We start from the raw sequence: 20,386 nt of genomic DNA, 5'->3' as shown, positions 1-20,386 counted from the left end.
GCAGAGTTGGAAGGGACCTCAGGAGAGCATCAAAGCAGGACAAATCCCCAGACTTCCCCTGCCCCCCCATTCCCTAAGTGGCCCCCTCAAGGATTGAACTCAGAACCCTGGGTTTAGCAGGCCAGTGCTCAAACCACTGAGCTATTAGTGCACTGCATGCCCCATCCTGTCCTCAGGGCTGGGCCTACCACCACAATCTCCCCCGAGGTAAAATTTGATCCCTTCTTATAATCGAGAAAATAACATTAATTCATAAAAAAAATTTTTGAGGGGGAAATCAGAAACTGTATTAACCGCCCCCATGCCCCAACCAGCTTTCAGCTTCCATGTGTACAGCCGGGATACGAGATGCCCTCTCCCTTTGCAGAGGCGTTGGTTTCATTCAGACCCCTATACACAACAGACTGCCAAAGAGAAACGATAAGCCAGTAAAGTCACTTTACTTCTGGTGTTACAGTCCCGAAGTCACAGCTGGTATCACAACCGACACACACATACATCGCATAGCGAACATAAATAGATAGCCGGTGGGGGCTGAGGGATACAGGTTTCGTTCTGAGTGAAACTCTGCCTTACTCGGCAGAGAGGCTAGAGCTGTTATTCCACTGTGTAACTTACTCCAGAGCATGGTCCAGCTGAAGTCCAATGGGCCTGTTCCTCCCAGCCAGGATTGCAGGGCTGGGTCCAAAGGCAACACGGATTAATTGGAACCACACAAGGAGGGTCTGACCGTCGCACACAAACACCACATGCAGGGGTGGACTCATACACTCGGAACAACAGCAAAATAGCAGGGTACAAAATGCCAGTGTCTCATCGCTACAATAATAATAATAAAATGTGTTGCTATGTACTGTATATACACCCCTTCTCTCCTCTCAACCAGCCCCACAGCTAGAATGGGGAAGAATCACTGCAGCAGTCAGGGCTTTCTGAGGCTTTGTCAGAGCTTTTTCTCCTTTGGAACAGGGGATGTATGTCCTCACGCCAATGTAAACCCAGCGGACTTGCTCCTGCTCTCCCTGACACTGGGCCCAGGGAATCAAAGAACCATAGGGATGAAGCAAGGGGATTGGTCATTGTCATCGGCTGTCCTTTGGGTAGAGATTGACAGCTCAGGTTAAAATAATAGGGTAGGCACACAGGATTTAGAGCCTAATTCTGCCGGACCCTTCCCACTGACTTAAGAGCCTGATCTAAAACCCATTGAACATGGTGACAAACAGGTGTAACCTGGCTGACTTCGTAGTTACTCCTGATTTACACTGGATTAAAGGAGGGGAGAGCCAGGGCCTTTGTCTGATTAGGGGACTTTACTCCTTGAGTGACTCGGGTTATGCTTCAGTGGGACTGAGAAGTCCCATAAGGGCTCAGATAAAACAGGTACTAAGTGCATGGAGGGGCAGCAGAAGTGCCAAAGCAAGTGCACTGGCCTTTTGGAATGATGCACGCAGGAAAGCACACATCCACCTGAACTCGCCCCTCTGGTAAGGGCCTGCCCTGATTTCTCAGCTACGCTGTAGTCCCACCGGGCTGCAGCCCAGAGGTGGAGCTGAATTCTCCACGATTCCAAAGCTCCTAGGGCCACTGCATTGCTTTGCTCGTGCCTGCAGGGACCCTTTCTGTGATGAACCGCACAAAGTATTTCTAACATTCTCCATGGGAAATGGCTGAGTGAGCGGTAGTTCAGGTATCGCCACCTTCTGGGAGCCATTTTGTTCCCAAATTATTAACCTGTGTGAAGCTACTATATTCAAGCTGATTGCAAAAGGGCTGTACCAGGAAACAAGGGGTTAGCACCACCTCCTCTTGCAGAGGACAAAGGATGCAAAAATAGGTGCTTGGCAGACACAGAAGGGAATTTGGGGCATTCGCTACCAGAGGACTGGCCTGGATCTCAGGCTGAGAGTTCTGCTGCAGCTACTTCTGTTTCCTTCTTTTACTGCCTTGTTATAAAACTGATCGCTCTTAGACCAAGGCCTTCCTGCCTGTAACCAGATACATACATACGTATTGTTCACAGTTGAATCATTGTATGGATGATCCTTCAAACAAACCACAGCTATGGTGTGAGACATGGATGGGCAACTTGCCTGAGATCACAGCACGGGTGTCCACAGGCATGTAACCCTTGCTGCTGCATGTGCTAATCTTGGTAGCGAACAAGCTTAAAATGAGCGGACGGGGACTTTGTTCTCTGCAACAGTGTGGATGAGCTTTCTACCCCCACAGGGCAGAGGAGAGGACGCTGACATAGCAAGGGGATTCCATTGACTGGTGTTGGAAATCAGTCTCCTCCAATTTGCACCCCTCGGGTAAATCTCTAGGAAAACCTTCCGAAAAAGGAAGTAACCAGGCAACAGAGCAGGGTGTAATCGAGGCAGAGCTCTGCTACGCTGGCCTAGTGTCAGCACAAGGGACCTCACTCTAGGTTCTGTGTTCGAGTGCTGCATTGCTGGGTTTAGGGACTATGGAGCCAGCATGCTGAGCCCTTGGGGTGAGGGAGGGGCAGAGGTGGCGTTCAAGCGACCCCACTCAGCCAAGGAGGGGGGTAGGTGGCACTCAGCGAGCTCATCCTCAACCAGGACAAGTGCTCCCAATGGGGGGCCTGGGAAAACCTGGCTGGTTTGGGATCCCACAGGGTCCCACCCAGATAAGCCAATAACCAAGCAGGCAAGTTTTAAGGCTAGTTTTGAACTCTGGGCCTATACCATACATGGGAGCGAGTTCGGGGGGTGATGGGTCCCCCCCATCAATGGTAGGGAACTGAGAAAGACCAGAGCAGAGAGGTAGGGCCTGGAGAATCAGGGAGAGGCGTCAGGAAGGTGACACTGACCTTGCCGGAGACGCCTAGTGCCCCGTCTCCCCGGTGGGATTATTAGCACCCGCCTGGCTAAGTGAAATGGAGACCTTGCGCTATGACTAACAAAGGAGGGGGCATGCAGGTTCTCTCTCTCGCTCGCTCACCAAGGCTTTATCCTGCTAGGTGCTGAGTGCCCTCGCCCACCAATGAGCGGCACTCAGCACCTTGCTCAGCTACTCTAGCACCTACTGGATGGCCGTCTGTCCCTCTGTCCTCCTCGAACCGAAAACGCTGCACCTCTCGCAATGTGCTCGCCCGCGTGAAGCTCCTCATGGCTTAACTGCAATTGTGTCAACCCCCAGGGTGTTTCAGGGACCCGTCCTATCATGTCACTCAACCCCTCTGCCTCGGTTTCCCCTCCCTCTGAAACCCAGGGCTAATGAGCGTTACCTCCCTGGCCTGGTTAATGTTCAGACAGCACTTTGGAGTGGCAGCACACTGCGCAAGGGTTAAGCGTCCGTGGCCCAAAACGCAACCGCCCCCAGTCGTGTGACTGCGGGGAGCAGAGCACCCAGCAATGCCTGGGGGATGAGAGGGGTCAGCCCCGGGTGGACAGGCCGCTGTTCTCACCACTCTGAAACGTTTGGGAAGTCGTGGCTCCGCCGTGACATCGCCATGGAGACAGGCAGCGATGCTTTTGCTCAAACAATGCTCCGGCTCCCCTTCAGCTTAGGCAGGGATGCCGAGGCTGGGAAGGCAAAGAGAAGTCACTGAGGCAGTTCAGGGGCCCGATCCTGCTGGGAGCTGAGCATGCCTGACTCCTGTGATGTCAATGGGCCTGATCCTGGGAGAGGCTCTGAGGTGCTTCCCGGCAGTTCAGAGGGTCAGGCCCTGGAGGAAGGGCCGGTAGACTGAAGAGAATGGCCAGGAGGATTTTCTGAGCCTTTGGCTCCTGCAGGGAGGCGTGAGGGGGAGAGGTCTCTCCCAGTGGCTATCGATTAATTCTGGGAAGACCCACAGCCTGTGCTATGCAGGAGGTCAGACTAGAGGAACACAGTCGTCCCTTCTGGCTTTGCAATCTCTGAATCTTCCCTGCAAAACCCAGGTGGATTTGCTAATCCCAGGGCAAAAGGGGAAGGTCTGTAGCTTTTTCTAATAGTGATTCATTGGTGCTGTGAGTGCATCGGGGCCCTGAGCGCGCCGGGTGCTGTATGTATGCACACAGCACAAACAGAGGGTCCCTGCCCTGAAGAGCAAAACCATGCTCCCTTTGCCCGATCATAAATCCCTCTTTTTTAAAAAAGAATCCTGCAGTGCCCACAAGCCCCTTCTCGATGGGCTGGGCAGCTCCTGGAGCCCGATGCTACCGTCGGACCGGCAGTTCCATTCTCTCCTCAGTAGACCGGCAGCCCCACAGTAACCAAACCCACTTGTGCTGCCCAGCATTCCCGACGAGAACCAACGGGCACTCGCCGGCAACCCCACGGTAACCAAACCTGCGTGTGCTGCCCAGCATTCCCGACAATAAACAAAGCAACGCATGCAGCACAGCACTCACAAGCAACCCTACAATAAACAAACCACCTATAACCAAATAGGAGTGCAGGATCAGGCCCATGCTGGATAAGAGAAAGAAACCACCATTGGGAAGGATGGCGTTAGTGGTTCTCTCGCTGCTTCCCAATATCCTTGGGGCTGCGGTAGCAGAGCACAATAAACCTCAACTAGGACCGAGAGGAGTTCTAATTAACCTCATTAATGAGCCCTGGGGGAAGTGCAATGTGTGAAATAACACCACCACCTCCCCGCCGCACGCCGACACACGACTGCCAAAATCAACACGCCTGCTGTAAATCTCCTGGTTAATCTCACTTGCTGGGGGCACACCAGGCTTTTCTGAATGTACCATCTGTCAGGACAAATTCCCTTGAAAATCAAGTGGGTAAGACACATCAGCGATGGAACTGCCGTTGCTTAATTGCAAGCATGCGACATGGCCCAATCTTTTTGGGAAGAATTTGAAGGAAGTCAAACCAGCTCTCTCCCCAGGCAGTAAAAATTCCCTCGGGATAGACTAAACGGGTGAATTTAGGGTCCCAGATCAGGCCCAAACAATTTCATGGACAGTTTCTCTTGCCTCAAGTGTGTCTGGGGGAAAAACGGAGCTTCATTAATTCATCCTCATTAAGGCCCAACCTTTTAAAAAGTGGGACCTCAGTTCTTGGGGCCAGGCCGACTTTCAGCACCCAGTGACATCAGCTGCAGCTGTGGGTGCTCAGCCCTTCTGAAAGCCAGAAGCAAGTGGGGACCCCAGAAAAATGAGCCCTCCACCCGCAACCGAGGCCTCTTCTGGAAAAAGTTGGCCTTAACTGAACAGCTGTTCCCAGGAGCAGAAGCTCAGCTGCATCGTTTGTACAGCGTGAAGTAGCCAAACATTTAACTTCCCAAAAGGTTTTTGCTCTTAGACTAGACTTCTGGGCACACGTTACAACTAGCCAACTCTGTCCATCTCCGTCCCTTTTCTGCCACTCAGCGCACGTCCACACCAGCAAGCTGCATGGGTTTAACCCTGAGGTGCGATTTTAAACCAAACAGGTGCTAACGGCCACGGGTACGCTCCTATTTTAGTTAAAACCAGGAGGCTCATTTTGGACTGGTCTAAGTCAACCAGGAGCAGGTGTAAACTAAGCCGCTGTAAGTCCCGTTGACACTAAAAGAAGCGAGTTCCCACCATTTCCACTGATTCTTTTAAAAAATGACATAAGTCAAAGAGGTGCCATTTCTGCGTGTAGACAGGGCTCAGTGTTGCTACACAACACAAGTGGCTAGCAGGCTCCGGGATAAAGCTGCGCTGTAGGTTTCTGCGGGAGAAGTCCTGCAAATATTCATCAGGAGAGAGATGTTGAAGCAGACCTCTCTCTCCCCACCGCTACTTCCTTTCCATACAAATAACTCCCACGCTACCCACGAGATATTCAGCCCCTCCAACTGAGCTGGTGCACTGCCAATGCTGTAACACTAAACCTGCACCTAACAAAGGACTCCCGGCTGCATCAAGCCTGGCAATCACGACACCATATTTCATTTTAATGTGACATGTTCCTCTTGTTTTTAATCCCCGGAGCATCAATAGTATATTTTATTTTTTGTTGTTGCAAAGCCTTGGTTAATATTTACTTCCTCCTTATAAAAATGGCATATAGCAGCATACCTCAGACAGCCCAGAGATAAAACAGGGTCCTTGCCACCTGGCCAGCAACAAGCTAAAGGGCTGCGTGCGTGTGTGTGTGTGTGTGTGTGTGAAACTTCTTGTTCTCTGTCCTGTGTTTGAAAAGACAGCTGGGGCGAGGGGGAGCGATTGCTTACACGCGTGAGCCCAGATGTCGATTACCCCCTCTGAAGGCAATGGGGTTGCATATTGGTAACTGAGGGCAGAGTTTCACGCCTGAGCAGGTGTTAAATGTAACGGAGAGGGGAGTATATCAAGATTCTGGTTCAAAACAAATGAAGGGCACATTCATCTGATGGAAGCGACTGTGCAAAACTCTGCTTTGCACCAGCAGAACGCTAACCTAGCTAGTTAGCACCCAGGGGCCAGATCCTCCTTGTGTAGCTATTGACCCCAGTGTAAATGGTTCCTAGGCTGGCTGAGGAGCCCTGTTCACCCTGTTGCACTGATTTTGCACAGTTGTAAAGGACCGTGCCTGGGGGAATCAAGGGGTGGGGTTCTAGGGAATACGGCCTGTAGCACTGAATGCCACTTGTGGGCTTTGGAGGCGTGGTGCTAGGTGGAAGGATCAGGGCTGGCTGCAAAGGGAGGGAGGAGAAACCTTGTATTTGAGGCACAGGACTGGGAGTGGGGAGGCTCCCAGCGGGAGCATGGGCACGGCCTCAGCCAAAGTTTTCAAACGACTCCCGCTCAGCTGGGCTGCTTTCACTTTTGGGTGCCCGGCTTGAGGCACGTCGGCACCCAGGGCATGGAGTCGGCCCAGTGAGAAACAACGCTGGAAAACACTGGCTTTAACTTCTGCAGGGCTTGGTTTCCTCATCTGTAAAATGGGGCGGGAATCATTTGTAAAGCTTTCAGACACTAGGGTGACAAACGCCACCAAAATGCCTCGGGCTGACTAGAGAACAAGGTGAGAGCTGGAGGGAGGTCTGGCTGTGTACCCGATGAGCTTTCTTCCTCCAGAAAATGTGATTTACATACTTGCCCTCCGAAATCTATAAGGCCGTAATGCAGGCGTCATTTCTCTAGCACTCTGCAGCACTGGAGAACAAACATTCAGCTCCCCTCGCTGCTTCAAAAGAGGTCACTCCCATCTCCCCAGGGCTTCCTCTTCTCCTGAAAGCACCACATCACAAGAGACCAGGTCTAGGTTGCTAGTTATACCAGTGCAATTGGAGACCTACTGGCGGTTTAAAGAAAAAAATGTCTGTTCTGTTTTCCCCCCGATCAGACCCCTTAAGCCGCAGGGTTTCCCTATTGGCAGGGTTTCCCTATTCCCTAAAGTCACTCTGACGGGGTGGATTGGGGGTGAGGAGCAGATCTGATTAGCATCAGTAGATTTCTCTACAGGTGAACCCAGCAATTACCATTTGCTCTAGCCTCCAGCATGTGATCCTCGCTGACCCAGCTGACGTATTTACATCTATCGCCATAGTATCTTGGCACCATGGCTCCAGACTCCCCCAAGCACTTTACAGCTGCCTTCACAGGTGTGGAGAAGCTGTGCTCTGCTTTCTGAAGAGAGTTAGGCTAGATTTACACCACTGTAACTGAGAAGAAAATTTGGTCCGGCAGTATCACAGCTCATTCCCCCAGAATCCGAACCCACCCCTCCACCTCCCAATGGTAACTACATTTTAGAACCAAGCACACACCAACCATGCCTGGCATCTGTCAGTATTTTAGACAGAGCTGTCAAATGTCCCTCAGCCTCTCACTTGGTATCTTCTTTAGACAACATCTGCGGCGTCAGAAACATCCACGCTCAGAGCAATGGCAAAGTAAACATCCACCTTGTCTTAGTAGCCAGCCTTCGCCAGGAACATCAACAGAAAACATGCACGTGGGACTTAAAGGCCTCGCTGAGGAGAGAGAGAGAGAGAGTGTGTGTGTGTGATATAACACCACACAAAGCACACGTACACCTCAGCAATATTCTGGTAGCTGTTTCAGTCCCAGCATCATGAACGCTAGAACTGAACGGCACTCAGAATCTGTGTCTCTCTCTGCAGATTAAAAACTTGCAGGTACTTTCCATGGGAAGGATGCTGCTGCTAATCTCTGATGCCTCTCAGCCAGCCGCTCGCTAAAAGTCCCTGCCATATTCCACTAGAGGAAAACAACAGAAAAGCAACGGCTGTGTGACTATGGGAACCCACCACTAGCCCAGGACTGAAGGTGGCCATGCCGCCCTTTGGAGCAGTGTTTATAGTTCATTTCAGGTGGAAGAAGGGAAACATTATACATTTGAGGGAGAGGAGAAAAGCTTTTTTTATGGCAAGTTGATTTAAGCGAGGGGGTGGGGGGAGGGAAGGTGGCTGTATTTGAGCTGCTCTAAGGTCTGGGAGGTGAGAAATAATGCTGGATAGATGGACTGGTGGGCAGAGTCCAGGTCAGGTGATCAAAGGTGCACCACAAATATCACTGCTCACGTACATACCACCACCATGTATCTGACTGCACAGGTGTGTGTATATAAACTGAGATTTTCCAGGCTGTCTCAAGGCATCAATTTTAATGGGAATTGGGTTCCAAATCTCTTAGGAGTCTAAGTCCTATCTGTCCACCCTCTCTCTCTCTCTCTCTGTACTGGGGCTGGGATATTTTCCTTCTGCTGTGATTTCTTTCATTCTGATCTGTTGCTTCTCCCGTGGCAGGAAAAGCAACTTGTAAACAAATACAGTAATAGTCTAATAAAACTTGGGGAACTTCAGGAGATTCATTCTTAAAAAAATAAAATTTTACTAGCTGAGTAATAAAATGAAATATTCTTCATGTCCTAGTGGAGGATCTCACTGTGTGCGCTCTCTCTCTCTCTCTCTCTCATTTTCAGCTGATTCTCCTGATTTGCAAAGAAACAGACATGAATAGCTCTGTTTAGACATATGTGATCTATGCTGTATGGAGCATGTTGGTATGTGTAACCAAGTCCAGCAGAAATGCCTCAGTTACACATGTGCAACTCTACTGAATTTGCCCGTTTACATGGGTGTGGTTAGAGATGTGTGAACATGTTCTGTACGTCCAAACACATCCCTGGGGGTAACACCAGTGCAACCAATGCAGTTGCAACAGAAATGAATTTGGCCCATGACCTCATGTTATATGTTTAAACACGTGTGTGTGCGTGTGTCTGTTTTTTCCATGTATGAAGTTGTATTTGAACAGCATCTTTCTGAATACTCAAAACCAACCTGCCTTCTGCTGAGAGGCTACTCCTGGCACAGGCCCCCGTCCCTGCATTACCATCCCCTAAGACAAGCAAACGAAGACCAAGTACTCTTGACCTGACTTGCTATGTGCTACTGCCATATAAAGGAGTGGGGAGGAGGAGGAAAGAGGACAGCTGAGAAGGGCAATCCTGGAGTCCTCTCAGATGCTTGTCTGAAGGTCACCATTGAGCAGAGTCCTTTGAGTTTCCGTGGTCTCATTTAGCCTGGATTTGTCCTGCTTGCTGTCGCTCCTGTCTGCATCATCCATGCCACTGACCTTCACCAGGCAGAGAACGTTCTGAAAGCTCTTCTTGAAGTTGTCGGACAAAAAGGCGTAGAGGATGGGGTTGGCACAGCTGTTGGCATAGGTGAGAACCACGACGAAATCAAACATACCCTTCAGGAAGGGTGTGGGAGTGATGAAGACGGAGACGGAGGAGACGTTAAATATGTAGAAGGGAAGCCAGCAGAAGATGAAGACTGCCACTACGATGGAGACCATCCTGGTGACTTTCTTCTCTGATTTTTTCCTCTTGGAGGAGCCCACTCTGATCCCAGAGGACTTGACTTTGATAATGATGAACAAGTAGCAAAGGCAGATAATGGCGAGGGGCACCAGGAAGCCCAGAATGAAGGTATAGATGATGAACCCTGTGTACCACGCGCTGGACTTGCCTGGCCAGATGATGGTGCAGCTACTCCTTCCATGGGTGTTTTGGATCCCAGCATAAATCATGATGGGCATAATGACGAGAAGGGAAATGCCCCACACGGCCACGTTGATCATCTTGGCCGTTCTGGGCCTTCTCCACTTGGCGGATTTGATGGGGTGGACTACAGCCAGATACCTGTCGATGCTCATGACGGTCAGGCAGAAGATGCTGGTGAACTGGTTGATCCCGTCCACTGTCATGACAATCCGGCAGATGGCTCTGCCGAAGGGCCAGTGAACCAGAGCCACCTGCATGGCCAGGAACGGCAGCCCCAGCATGAAAAGCTCATCTGCAATGGCCAGGTTCAGGATGTAGATGTTGGTGATGGTCTTCATCTTGGCATAGCGGAGGATGACGTAGATCACCAGTGTGTTGCCGCACAGGCCTATAATGCACACCCCAAAGTAGATGAAGGTAAGGATGGCGTTGCTGGTCAGGTCAAAATGCTGGCCCGTAGTGTTCTGGGAGGCGTTGGCAGACATCTCCGTGGAGAAGTTGTCGAACTGGGAGGCTGAGGAGAACCAGAACTCGGTGACGTTGGGCAGCTCGTAGGCCAGATCCATGGTGCTGTTGTTCAAGGGGCAGGTAAAACTCAGATGAAATGAATTCTCATCTTTCTTTGTTTACGGGAGTGGGGCAGAGAAATCTAAAAATCAAACACAACAAAACAAGAATAAAGAAGCGCATTCGTTATTGCTGAAGCCTCCTGCTTCAGGGCTTAAGACAACTTCTTGCTGGTGGGGTGGGGGCGAGGGGTCGTCAGGGGCGAATGATCCCTGGAGACAGTTTCTCCCATGACTACCTCTTGCAGTTTTTCTTTACCTTCCTCTGAAGCCTGTGTCCTATTCAGGAGGCTGACCTAGCTAGACAGGTTAGAAATTTCTTCCTTCCTTCCTGTTGTTTTTGTAACATCTAAATATTATTGGCCAAACCCCATCCTGAGGAAAACCCATTGACGGCAGTAGAGTTACCCCAGGAATGACTTTGGCTTGGCAAATCAAATACAGGAGTAGCATGGATGAGCTTCAGTTCAATGAAACCAACTAAAATGTGCCAGCAATTTTTATGATGACTCAGGAGCTAAGAGGGAACTGTTGCTGCAGCTGGTTCCCGTGGAAAACCTGTTCTGCGCCCTTTTGAATGCTCAGGAAAACGCATGCACCCAGGCAAATCGTTTTAGTTTTGTATAAGTACCCTGAACAATCTTGCACGTTTTTCCAATTGCTCTTCCTCTCCCTTCCCCCCTGCCCCCATCCCATCCTATCGAACTCCCACAGACAGTCCTCTCCAGCAGCAACTTCAGCACAGCCTGGCTAAAGCTGTCTGCTGCTCAGTCCAAGCATGAGCCCCTTGCTAGGCTCATGTGCATTTGCTCCAGCTGCGCTGTGGCAGGAGCAATGGGACGCTGCTGGATGTCTTAATTGGCACCTTCAGCAGAAGGGCCGCTGCTGGCAGAGAAGCCCCTCCTGGCTCCTAGCACTCCAGGCTTCTCTGGTGCAGATCCCTGGGAACTGGGCTCCAAAGGGGTAGAGGGCTGAGCCCCCCCGGGCTTGGCTCAGGGAGGGAGGGGTTTTTCCCTGCCTTGGGCACTGGTTCCTACCCCGCCTTGGGCAGGGGATTAGTGGGGAGAGGCGGAGGGTAAGGAAAGCCAGCGGGGGAGGGATGAGAGGGAATGAGACCTGATGGGGGGCAGGGATGGGATGAGCTCCCTGGGGTGCAGTCTCCTTGCCCGAACCGCTGCTGAGACCAGAGGAGGGGGCAAGCCGCAAAGGGTGCGAGAAGCCCCAAAGGGTTCAGGGAAGATGGGGAGGGAGAAGAATGGAAAAGGTGGGAGGGGGCACAGAAAAAATTGAAAAGGAGCCCCCCCAACCTCCCCCCCCAATACACACATGCAGTTTCCCCTCCACCCCCACCCCCACCAGGAGCAAGCGAAGGACTCTGCGAACTCCCCCAGCTCCTGCTAGCAAACCGAGACCCATTCCCTAAAGCGCCCTCCCATCTCCCTGCGCTGTTGCCCCAAACCAGGGCCCCCCTCCCCCAGCTAGTCCCAGGCTCCTGAGCAGGGGAAGAGCAGCCCGGCCGGCCGGGCCCCCTCTCCCCCTTAGGTGTCCCTGGCTCCAAACAACCGGGGGGCTGTTTCTCCGGAGCCCCCCCAGAAAGCAGCAGCCAAGTCTGCAGGAGCCTCAGCCCTGCCTGGCAGCCTCTCCCAGAGCAGGTCCCAGGCAGAGCTGCCTTCCCCCTCCAGAAGTTTTCACCTGCTGCAAGTCTCCCGTGCAGGTGTGGGGTCCCCAGCCCAGCTCCCCTTCGAGCTCACTCACATCTGCCCGGTCCTGGCGGGCGTTTCTCCTGCCGCAGCCCCAGCTCAGCTTTGCCCTGGTTTGCAGGGAGGGAATCCAGCTCTTGCTGCCCGGGGAGACGGGAGCTCGGCGGCTGCCTGCCGGGATGAGGCACCGGGAGCCAGGCGCCCGCCGCGAGCTTCAGGCTCGCACCCAGGTGGAGCTAACGCCGCAGGAGCCTCTCCCGAGTGCTCCCCCAGCAGCGGTGGCGAAGAGAGCCCCTGCCCCTGCCCCTGCCCCGCGCACAGCGGCTGCGTCATGCAAAGCAACTGCTCTCTGTGCACCAGTGCACCGGTTCTGTGCCGGGGGGTGGGGGGAGCGGCTCCTCTGAGCAGGGGGCTGAGCTTTGAAGCAAGCAGCCCCCTCCCCTGCCCCTCCTCCCCTGATGCAGAAGGGAGGGGGGCAGGTTTGCCTTGCGGGGTGCGGACGGAGGAAAATCCCTCGGCTCTGCACAGGGGTTTAACAGAGGCGGGGCTGGCAGGTCCCTGGCAGGGAGGGAGGTGATGCCAAAGTGGCATGCAATAGTGCTAATGCAGCTGCCGCGCAGCGTGTGCATCTCACAGCGGGTGGTGTGCTCGTGCCCAGACCCAGCTGCATTCTTGGGAGGAGGATGACAACCGGGGGGGATCGATGCAGGGTGAGTTGATCTGGACCTAGGGAACTAAAGGGTTGTCCCACTCCCCATGTGGCCATAATACAAAGAGAGGGGGAGGGGAATGCAGCTCTGGCTCCTTTGCCTCAAATTCAAGCCGCTTTTAAAACCAATTTTCTCTCCAAGACCATTGTCGCCCCCACAACAAACCCAGCATGCAGTAAACGAGCCGCATTCCTCTGAGCTATGGTTTAATCTGCACAATTGTTCTGCCCCCAAAGAAGGAATTTGTTCCAAGCAATCGCTGAGCCGCTAGAGCACCTGGCAAGCTGCTGAGGAGCAGAGGTGGTTGGTTTTATTGGGGGGTGGGAGGTGAGGGGGCTAAGGTTGACGCAGCGCTGCAGAAAGGGAAGGTAGCCGGGAGAGACACATGCACCAAAAACAGGGGAAGGATGGGGTGAGAGGCCCTCAAATGAGAGGCCCACCCAAGTAGGGAGCTAGGTTTCCCCTGCAACAGGCACTTGTGAGGATGGGCGATAAGGCTGCAGCCAGAGCAGGTTGGATTTCCCAAGCAGGCTCTGTTCGGAGTGCAGCAGGTGAGGGACCCGTTGGGTTTCTGGCTTCATCTCCCCCTGGACAGAGCTGGCCCGTCTTGCAAATTCATTATTGTAGTGTGTATCCAATTCTCAAGGACTTCTGTTCCCGGGAGCGTCCTGCAGCACACGCTGTTTATTTGTAAAGTTGAGTCAACGGAGAGTGTAAAAAAGAGAATTTAGCATCGATTTCATGATGGAAACTGGAACTGGCAAAACCCTTAGACAGGTGAGCACCAGGCTGGCGTGGAGCAAGGCAGTGTGGTTGGGTGAAGGTGGAGAATCATGCATGAAGGAGGGTGAGATTTTTCCAGGATAGGTTTTTAAAGATGAACCATTTCAGGGAGAGCGAATCTCATCAACTTTCTCTACTTCTCTGCGTTGGAGTTTTTAGTTTCACTAGTTCAGGCTCTTTGGTCAGAAAACAGTGTCGTCTGTTTCTAAAGGACTTTTCCCTGATCTGAGCAAACTGGGATCGGAAGGAAAAGGCCTCTGAAAAGAGTGTATATTGTTTAGCCACGGGAGAGCCATCAGGCCTGATGCTCCTTTCTATCCAGACTTGCTTTCCTTTGGGTGTGGTTAGTGCAGGGGACTGAGACGAACCAAAGCTCCTGGGCCAGTTGATTCCCAGCTGCGTGACACAAGGAAAGGGCCCAGCCTTGCATGCGTGCTCACATGACTTGTCCTCGCTCACTGCAGCAGACATGCTGACTTCAGCAAGACACTTTGTGGGTGCAGAGGATGCAAGATCTGGCACTGAATCACTTACCCTCCTTGTGCCTCGACTTTCACCTCTGTCGAGTTCTCTCCGTTGAAGCGGGTGTTGTGACACTTCATTTCTTTTAATTATTGCTTCCAGATTTATTTGAGGCCAGCGCCATGACTCTCCTTGGCACCAGGTTTAAGACAATAAGCCCAGACGTGCAGGGAAAAACACACTGATGCTCCTGCTACCGCTGGAACTGCCTGCTGCAGCAGGACCGATCAGACCAACATGTCACTTAAAAAGTCTTGATGGCCCTGAAATGGGAAGTAATTCCAGCTGGGAAAGTGCACAGACAGCACCCTGGCCCCATGAGTTCAACTCCTGGGGCTAACAGAGGTTCCAGGTCCCAGCTGTCCTGGCGAGAGCACAGGGAGAGGTGGGGATTGTGATGCAACCTTTGCAAGGTGCTTTGAGATCTCTGCCTGGAATGTGTGAAGTGCTGAGAGCTATGGATGGGCAGCCTGTCTTTCACCAGGAGTTAGTTACCAAGTAGCAATGACTTGAGCAGGAAAACCAGAAGACAGGGTTGGGGGAGTTAACCTCTGCTCTGGTTTGTTGGAGAGCTTGGATGCAATGAAATAATAGCTACTTCCCTGCACCCTCCTTCATCGCTCATCAAAGAGACAAGAGAATGCAGGAAATGAAGACCAGCTTGGGCCAAAGAGCCAGGTGATTAACCCAGAGAGGGGCTGAAATTCCCATTTGTGGTTGGAAGTTCACGTCCCAAGGCAGAGCTGAAGACCTTGGGGTGCAAAGGAAAATCATTAACAGTCTCATAAATCCCAAGGAGGATGGAAAAATCCATTCCCTGAAATAAACAGCCTGGAAATAAATATCCCAATTAGGCTCATAAAGGAGCGCAGGGTATCAGGGATCTGAGAGAGCAGATGGTGCAGCTGTCAGCATCCTAATGAGAGGGTTATTTGTACCGTGCTGAGTCCTGTGTGTGGCGCTTTAGATGCTGTCCTTGATCCAGGCAGCTGCTCTGTGGGGAAGCCAAAGCCGGGCGCTGACGTTTCCTTGGACTTAGCGGAAGGCGGTTTGCACATTGTAGTCGCCTGCCTCAGCCAAGGGAAGAACCTTTCCTTTCCATTCGGCATCAGTTTGAATGACAAGGCCGCTAGCAGCGGCTGGACGCAGGTATGGGTGGGTTCCCATCCAGTGCAAGCTGCCCTTTGCCAGTGCAGCCCTGCAGCTACCTCTGCTGATCCCGGGCTGGGGCTCCATGCTGCATGGTCAGTGTCAGTCCCGGCCCCACAGGCCTCTCAGGAGCAGACCCTGCCTCGGCCCTGCTAATGGGAACTTTCTGAGAAAAGGACAAGCGCGATGACCACACACTGCTGCCTTCTCTGGTGACTTCAGCCAGAGCTGAACGTAGGGGTCCCTTGGGGGTCAGCACGGTCCTTGGGAATGCACCTCCGTTCCCACAAGGGTTTAGTTATTCCTTACTGCTACCGACGAGTGGGGCGCTCAGGCCACTGCGGGGGAGGTAGGGCAGCTGAGTGCAGTTCCTGCCCCTGCTGTGTGACCACATACAAGGGGCTTATCCTCTCTCCGCTGGCATGGGACAGGGGACTTCATCCAGTGATTCTTGCTTCAAGTCCGTAACTTCTGGCTGAACTAGAGTGGATCTTTTAGAAAGACACCAAGTCTTGATTTAAAGACTGCTATGGTGGAGAATCCACCACACCTCTTCTTAGTTTGTTCACGTGACACAGGGTGTGAAAAATCCGCCCCAAACCTGAAGGGGAACTGTGTGTAGCTTGTCTCTCTCACCAACAGAAGCTAGTCCAATAAAAGATGTCACCTCACCCACTTTGTCTCTTGGGGTGCTGTCAGTTCCCTCTTTAGATCCGTAGGGGGCATTCCATTCCCCCCTCCCCCTCCGTTTGCATTGCTAACGAGGTAAACCATTCCACATGCTCTGATCATTCCAACTCCAGGACAAGACACTCTCTTCCTCTATAAGCTCCCCACTCATAGACTTGTGTGCATGCCCCAGCTAAGTTCCTTCCTTCTATGACAAATTCCACTGCACCAGGCCTGATGTCTACATGCTGTGTGACTTTCTTAGTTGCGGATTCTCCCTGTTGACCGATGCTTTATTCAGTGCCCTCAAGCCCAATAGCACCTGCTCCTTATTTCCTACTGAGCAGAGCACGCAGAGATTTGCTGTAATTTGATTCACAGATCTATGAGCTGTTGAAATTCATTTAGCATACACGCTCGCGTACAAGCCGACCTGCATCTAAACCGACCCCCTGATCCAAAAACCAAACAAAAATGACGGACTTGCATCTACATGGCTGAGTTAAATGGTATTTGGCCAGCGATGGTGAACAGGGTCTAGCAGTGTTTGTGCTGAGAGGGTCCTTCTAAGCTATTTTAGATCCTGTTAAGATTTAGGGCTGATTTCTAACCCAGCGTAGGAGCAGATCCTGTAAATCGGTGTGGATGCCAGTTCAGAGGCGATGGGCTGTTATGATTTCACCCACCCCTGCAGCCTGTTCCATATCCAAAGACAAAATCCTGTGTGTAGCATTAGAATCATTTGTGAATAACTACATGGGATGTTCCACGCTGGTGACAGGCAGGGGACATAGGCAGGAGAAGCCAGAGGGGGCTCTTAATGTCCAATCTAGTTTCCATGCTGATTTGGTGAACAGTAAAACCAGTGGGAGAGAAATGCAGGAGCGAATATCTGACCGAGAAGTCGGCTGGCTTCTCAAAAATAGAGACGGCCAAACTTAGAGGCCAGAATGTCTTTGTCAATTTGTGCTCCCCCGGCTGGCAGGCAGGCAGGCAGGCAGGCTTGACAGTAGCTCAGTTAATATATTGCTCATGATGGTTTTCTCCCTTGGTGAGATACACTGGGGAATTGACATGCGGTGAAATCCTGGCCCTGTGGACATCAATGGGAATGTTGCCGCTGGTTCCGTTAGGACCAGAATTTCACCCTGGCTGTTGGAACTCTTGGCTGGTGTGTCTGGAAAGGCAGATTTCCCAGTGTGGGCTTCACTTTTCTTTGTATTGCTCTATCACCAGCCGAGAAGCACAACCAGCTTGCAGAGAAGTTGCCAACTGGAAACAGAAGTGTTTTCCTTTTATCAACACCATTAATGCTGTGGATGGAGCGGTTACGCCCCCTGTGCCGGAGTCTCCTCTCTTTTTCACATCGGGGGCGCTGAGTCGACTTCATTGCAGCTAGTACTGTTTTCCACCGGTGTCAGCGAGAGCAGAATGGGGCCCATTGTGTGTTACAGGCTTGTTGTTAAATTGCTGACGGGTTTAATTAACTGAGTATAGCTTGGCATGAGCCAGCACATTCCTTGAGCGTTTAGCTTCTCGACTCCCCACGGGGGTAACGGTTTGTGTTTTGGACAAGCATTGCCAGTGCTAGGAAGGGGATTTTGTGCTACTATTGCTACGCATGGCGTTACTGCGTAGGTTTCAGTTTAAAAATAAAGCTGCAGTGGCACCATAGCTGGGAAAATCTCACATGCATTAGAGGAAATGGGAGCAGAATCTGGCTTCTCTTATCAGGCGAAAGCTCAGATCTGGGTGCGTAGCTGTTGTGTCAACCACAACAAAAGGCGGAGGGGTCATTGCAGAGGGTCCTCCCTCGTTCGGACAAGATTCCGCTGAGGTTCTGGGAAATTATACTTTTCACCTCTGCCGTAGCTGTCTCCGGATGATCGTAAAGCATTGTGCAAGAACTAACGGAGCCTTACCCACACTCCTCCCAAGAAGCAGGTCAGGATTATTGCATCTGAGTGATGGAGAGACGGACCTAGAGGAGGAGTGTGGGTAGCAGCCCAAGGACTCATACTAGTGCTTGGCAATGATTGGCCACCACTGGAGATGGGACACCAGACAGGGTGGATCAGGGCTCTGAGCTGGTACAAAAAATCCTCTTTACCTGATGCCTGGCTGGTGTGTCTTGCTCACATGCTCAGGGTCATACTGAGCACCAGTTTGGAGTCAGGAAGGAATTTTCCGCAAGTCATGTTATCTGTGACATTGGGGGGTTTTCCTGCCTTCCTCTGCAGAGTGGGGTGTATCTCATCATCTGGGAGCACCTGAGTATGTCCCACCTAATCAAATCCCTGGCATTGGCATTGGATGTTGGTGGCAGCTTGTTCTCTTCTGTTCTCTGCCTGTGGAATGCAGCTGAGCCTCCTGAGGAATGAAATGCTTTAGTCTAAGCCAAGTTAGGGCTCAGTATTGGGGTGACTGGGTGAAATTTAATGGCCTGTGATATGCAGGAGCTCAGACTAGATGATCTAATCATCCCTTCTAGCCTTAAACTCTGAAACTCTGAAAGTGGTGGGAGAACTGGGATTATTCTTTGGGTGCTGTGGCCCCTATGCACTGCTGTGACTACTAGATCATGCTGCCTTCCTTTGGAGGCGATATAGATTGATTTCCTAAAGGTCGGAGGGGAAGTCACTGCAACCTCACTTCACTGTAAGCAAACTCCCATGGGATAACTGTCATGGAAACAGAGTGAAGGAGCAGGCTATGAAAGACATGGGGGTAGGGGCTCCCTGCATGCCGCTCCTCTGTTCAAGAAAGGGAATCCTGAATGCTTCCTTTCTACGAATGTCTTGCTGCGTCCTGTGTGGTCTGCCTATTCCAATTCCCTGCTCATGCTGCATGGGTGCCAGCATGGAAGGAGTAGAGGATGCTTTTGGGCACAGGACAAAAAAGTTTGGGAGGGAAGTGGTGATCTCTGATGCATCACACACAAACCAAGTTCCACCCACTTGAGACAGCAAAACAAAACTCCGTTCCCAGGAGAGCTTCAGAATATGAGCCACCCTTGCCTTTCTTTCCTGCTTTGATCAGCAGTGGTCAAGTGCTGACATTTAAATGGCTGTTGTTAAACTCCAGAGTTAACGCCCCCATTGAAATGCAGTTCACGCTTACCTCCAAGCAATTGTTTCAGGCTGGCTGCAGGCTCAGGCAGGTGACATTGCATCAGTTAGACTTGGGGCACGTTTTGAAGGCTGCCTGCACAGCCGTACGAATTACAGTCTTAATTCCTTTTTTTTAATGAACGCTCTGATGGTGGAACACACAGAGCAACCCCTCCCCCACATCCCACATTCTTCACTCGGGTCCAAAGCTTTAAAACAATAAATAAATAAAATGAACAGCGTAGGATCACAGAGCAGTGAAGCCAGCCCCAAACCTGAGCAGCAGCCTGGTGTGTTTTCTTCCCTCCCTGCTTCAAGCGTCCAATCTGCCCCTCACTCTGGCTGCTTAAGCCTCCAGCTACCCGTGATGATGGGGAGAATCTTTGGAAGAGTCTGGCTCATCTTCCCTGCCAATCAGTGCCCCCTTCCTGCCATCTCTAGCTGCCAACGCCAGCACCAGATTGTGTAGGAACGGTTCGCCCCCAGCCACGTGGATGGGGCCCTTTGTGTCGCTCCGTTTCAACCCAGAGGCATTTCAGTCGTCGTTAGCCTGTGTGGATTTGGCACCACAGTGTGGCGAAAGAAGCCGACAGACTCCCCTGAAGGAACATGGGGGAGTGATGTCCCCCGTAATATTAACTGAGAATTTAATTACACACACACTGAGGGATAAACCATAGCCCAGAGGTGCAGAGCAGTGAAATTAACAAATGGAATAGGCTCACCCGGAGCAGAGCGCTGGCCTGGTTGCTGCGTATGGAAATCCTGGTGGAGGCAGTGGGCCCATCCCCTTCCAGCTAAATGTGGCTCCTGTCCTGTGACTAGATAGTCTGGTGGGCTCTCCTGCAGCTCCGGCTGCTCTCCGCCTTGTTAATTATTGACAGCAGAAATGCTGAGTCATCGTTCTGAGGCTTGTTTATGCTGGAGGAATTGATCCATGGTCATTTCAAGCTTGCCCTTTCCCCGCACTGGAATCCCCTGGTCTGGGGGATTCTCCGATAGCCTCACCAGGGTGGGAAGGCTGGAGCCTGCATGCCGGAACAATGGGTAAAAGAGAGCTTGTGCCAAACGACCGGCGGGCGTAAGAGGAGCAAGCCAAGTCATCAGGCCTTCACTGCGTCTCTCACGGCATGGCCGGCGCCACGCACCGCAGGTGTAGCCTTATCACCTGCCCTACGCAGTCCTGTAGCTTCAACATGGAGAGTGAGCCAGGAGCCAAGGGG

At 51.9% G+C, this 20,386-nt stretch overlaps 1 protein-coding gene across 3 annotated transcripts; it reads right to left on the bottom strand.

The window, feature by feature from the left end:
- Positions 1-381: 381 nt before the first annotated feature.
- SSTR2 (somatostatin receptor 2) lies at positions 382-19,971 on the bottom strand. Of its 3 annotated transcripts, none has more exons than XM_039501872.1 (2): positions 19,889-19,971; positions 382-10,603 (listed from the first exon to the last, which is right to left on the bottom strand). In XM_039501872.1, the coding sequence occupies exon 2, from the start codon at positions 10,518-10,520 to the stop codon at positions 9,405-9,407; it is 1,116 nt and encodes a 371-aa protein (XP_039357806.1). In that variant the 5' UTR covers positions 10,521-10,603; positions 19,889-19,971; the 3' UTR covers positions 382-9,404. The 3 variants fall into 3 exon arrangements, with proteins under 3 accessions (XP_039357806.1, XP_039357807.1, XP_039357805.1); XM_039501873.1 differs by lacking the exon at positions 19,889-19,971 and adding an exon at positions 12,213-12,527; XM_039501871.1 differs by lacking the exon at positions 19,889-19,971 and adding an exon at positions 12,276-12,527.
- Positions 19,972-20,386: the final 415 nt, after the last annotated feature.

The sequence above is a fragment of the Mauremys reevesii genome, linkage group 15, assembly GCF_016161935.1.
Source record: "Mauremys reevesii isolate NIE-2019 linkage group 15, ASM1616193v1, whole genome shotgun sequence".
Lineage (NCBI taxonomy): Eukaryota > Metazoa > Chordata > Testudines > Geoemydidae > Mauremys > Mauremys reevesii.
Note: the sequence above shows the minus strand (reverse complement) of the source record. Positions and strands in the feature narration are given on the sequence as shown.

Excerpts from the sequence above, each read along its gene's own strand:
- SSTR2 (XM_039501872.1), bottom strand. The coding sequence starts at position 10,520 with ATGGATCTGGCCTACGAGCTGCCCAACGTCACCGAGTTCTGGTTCTCC.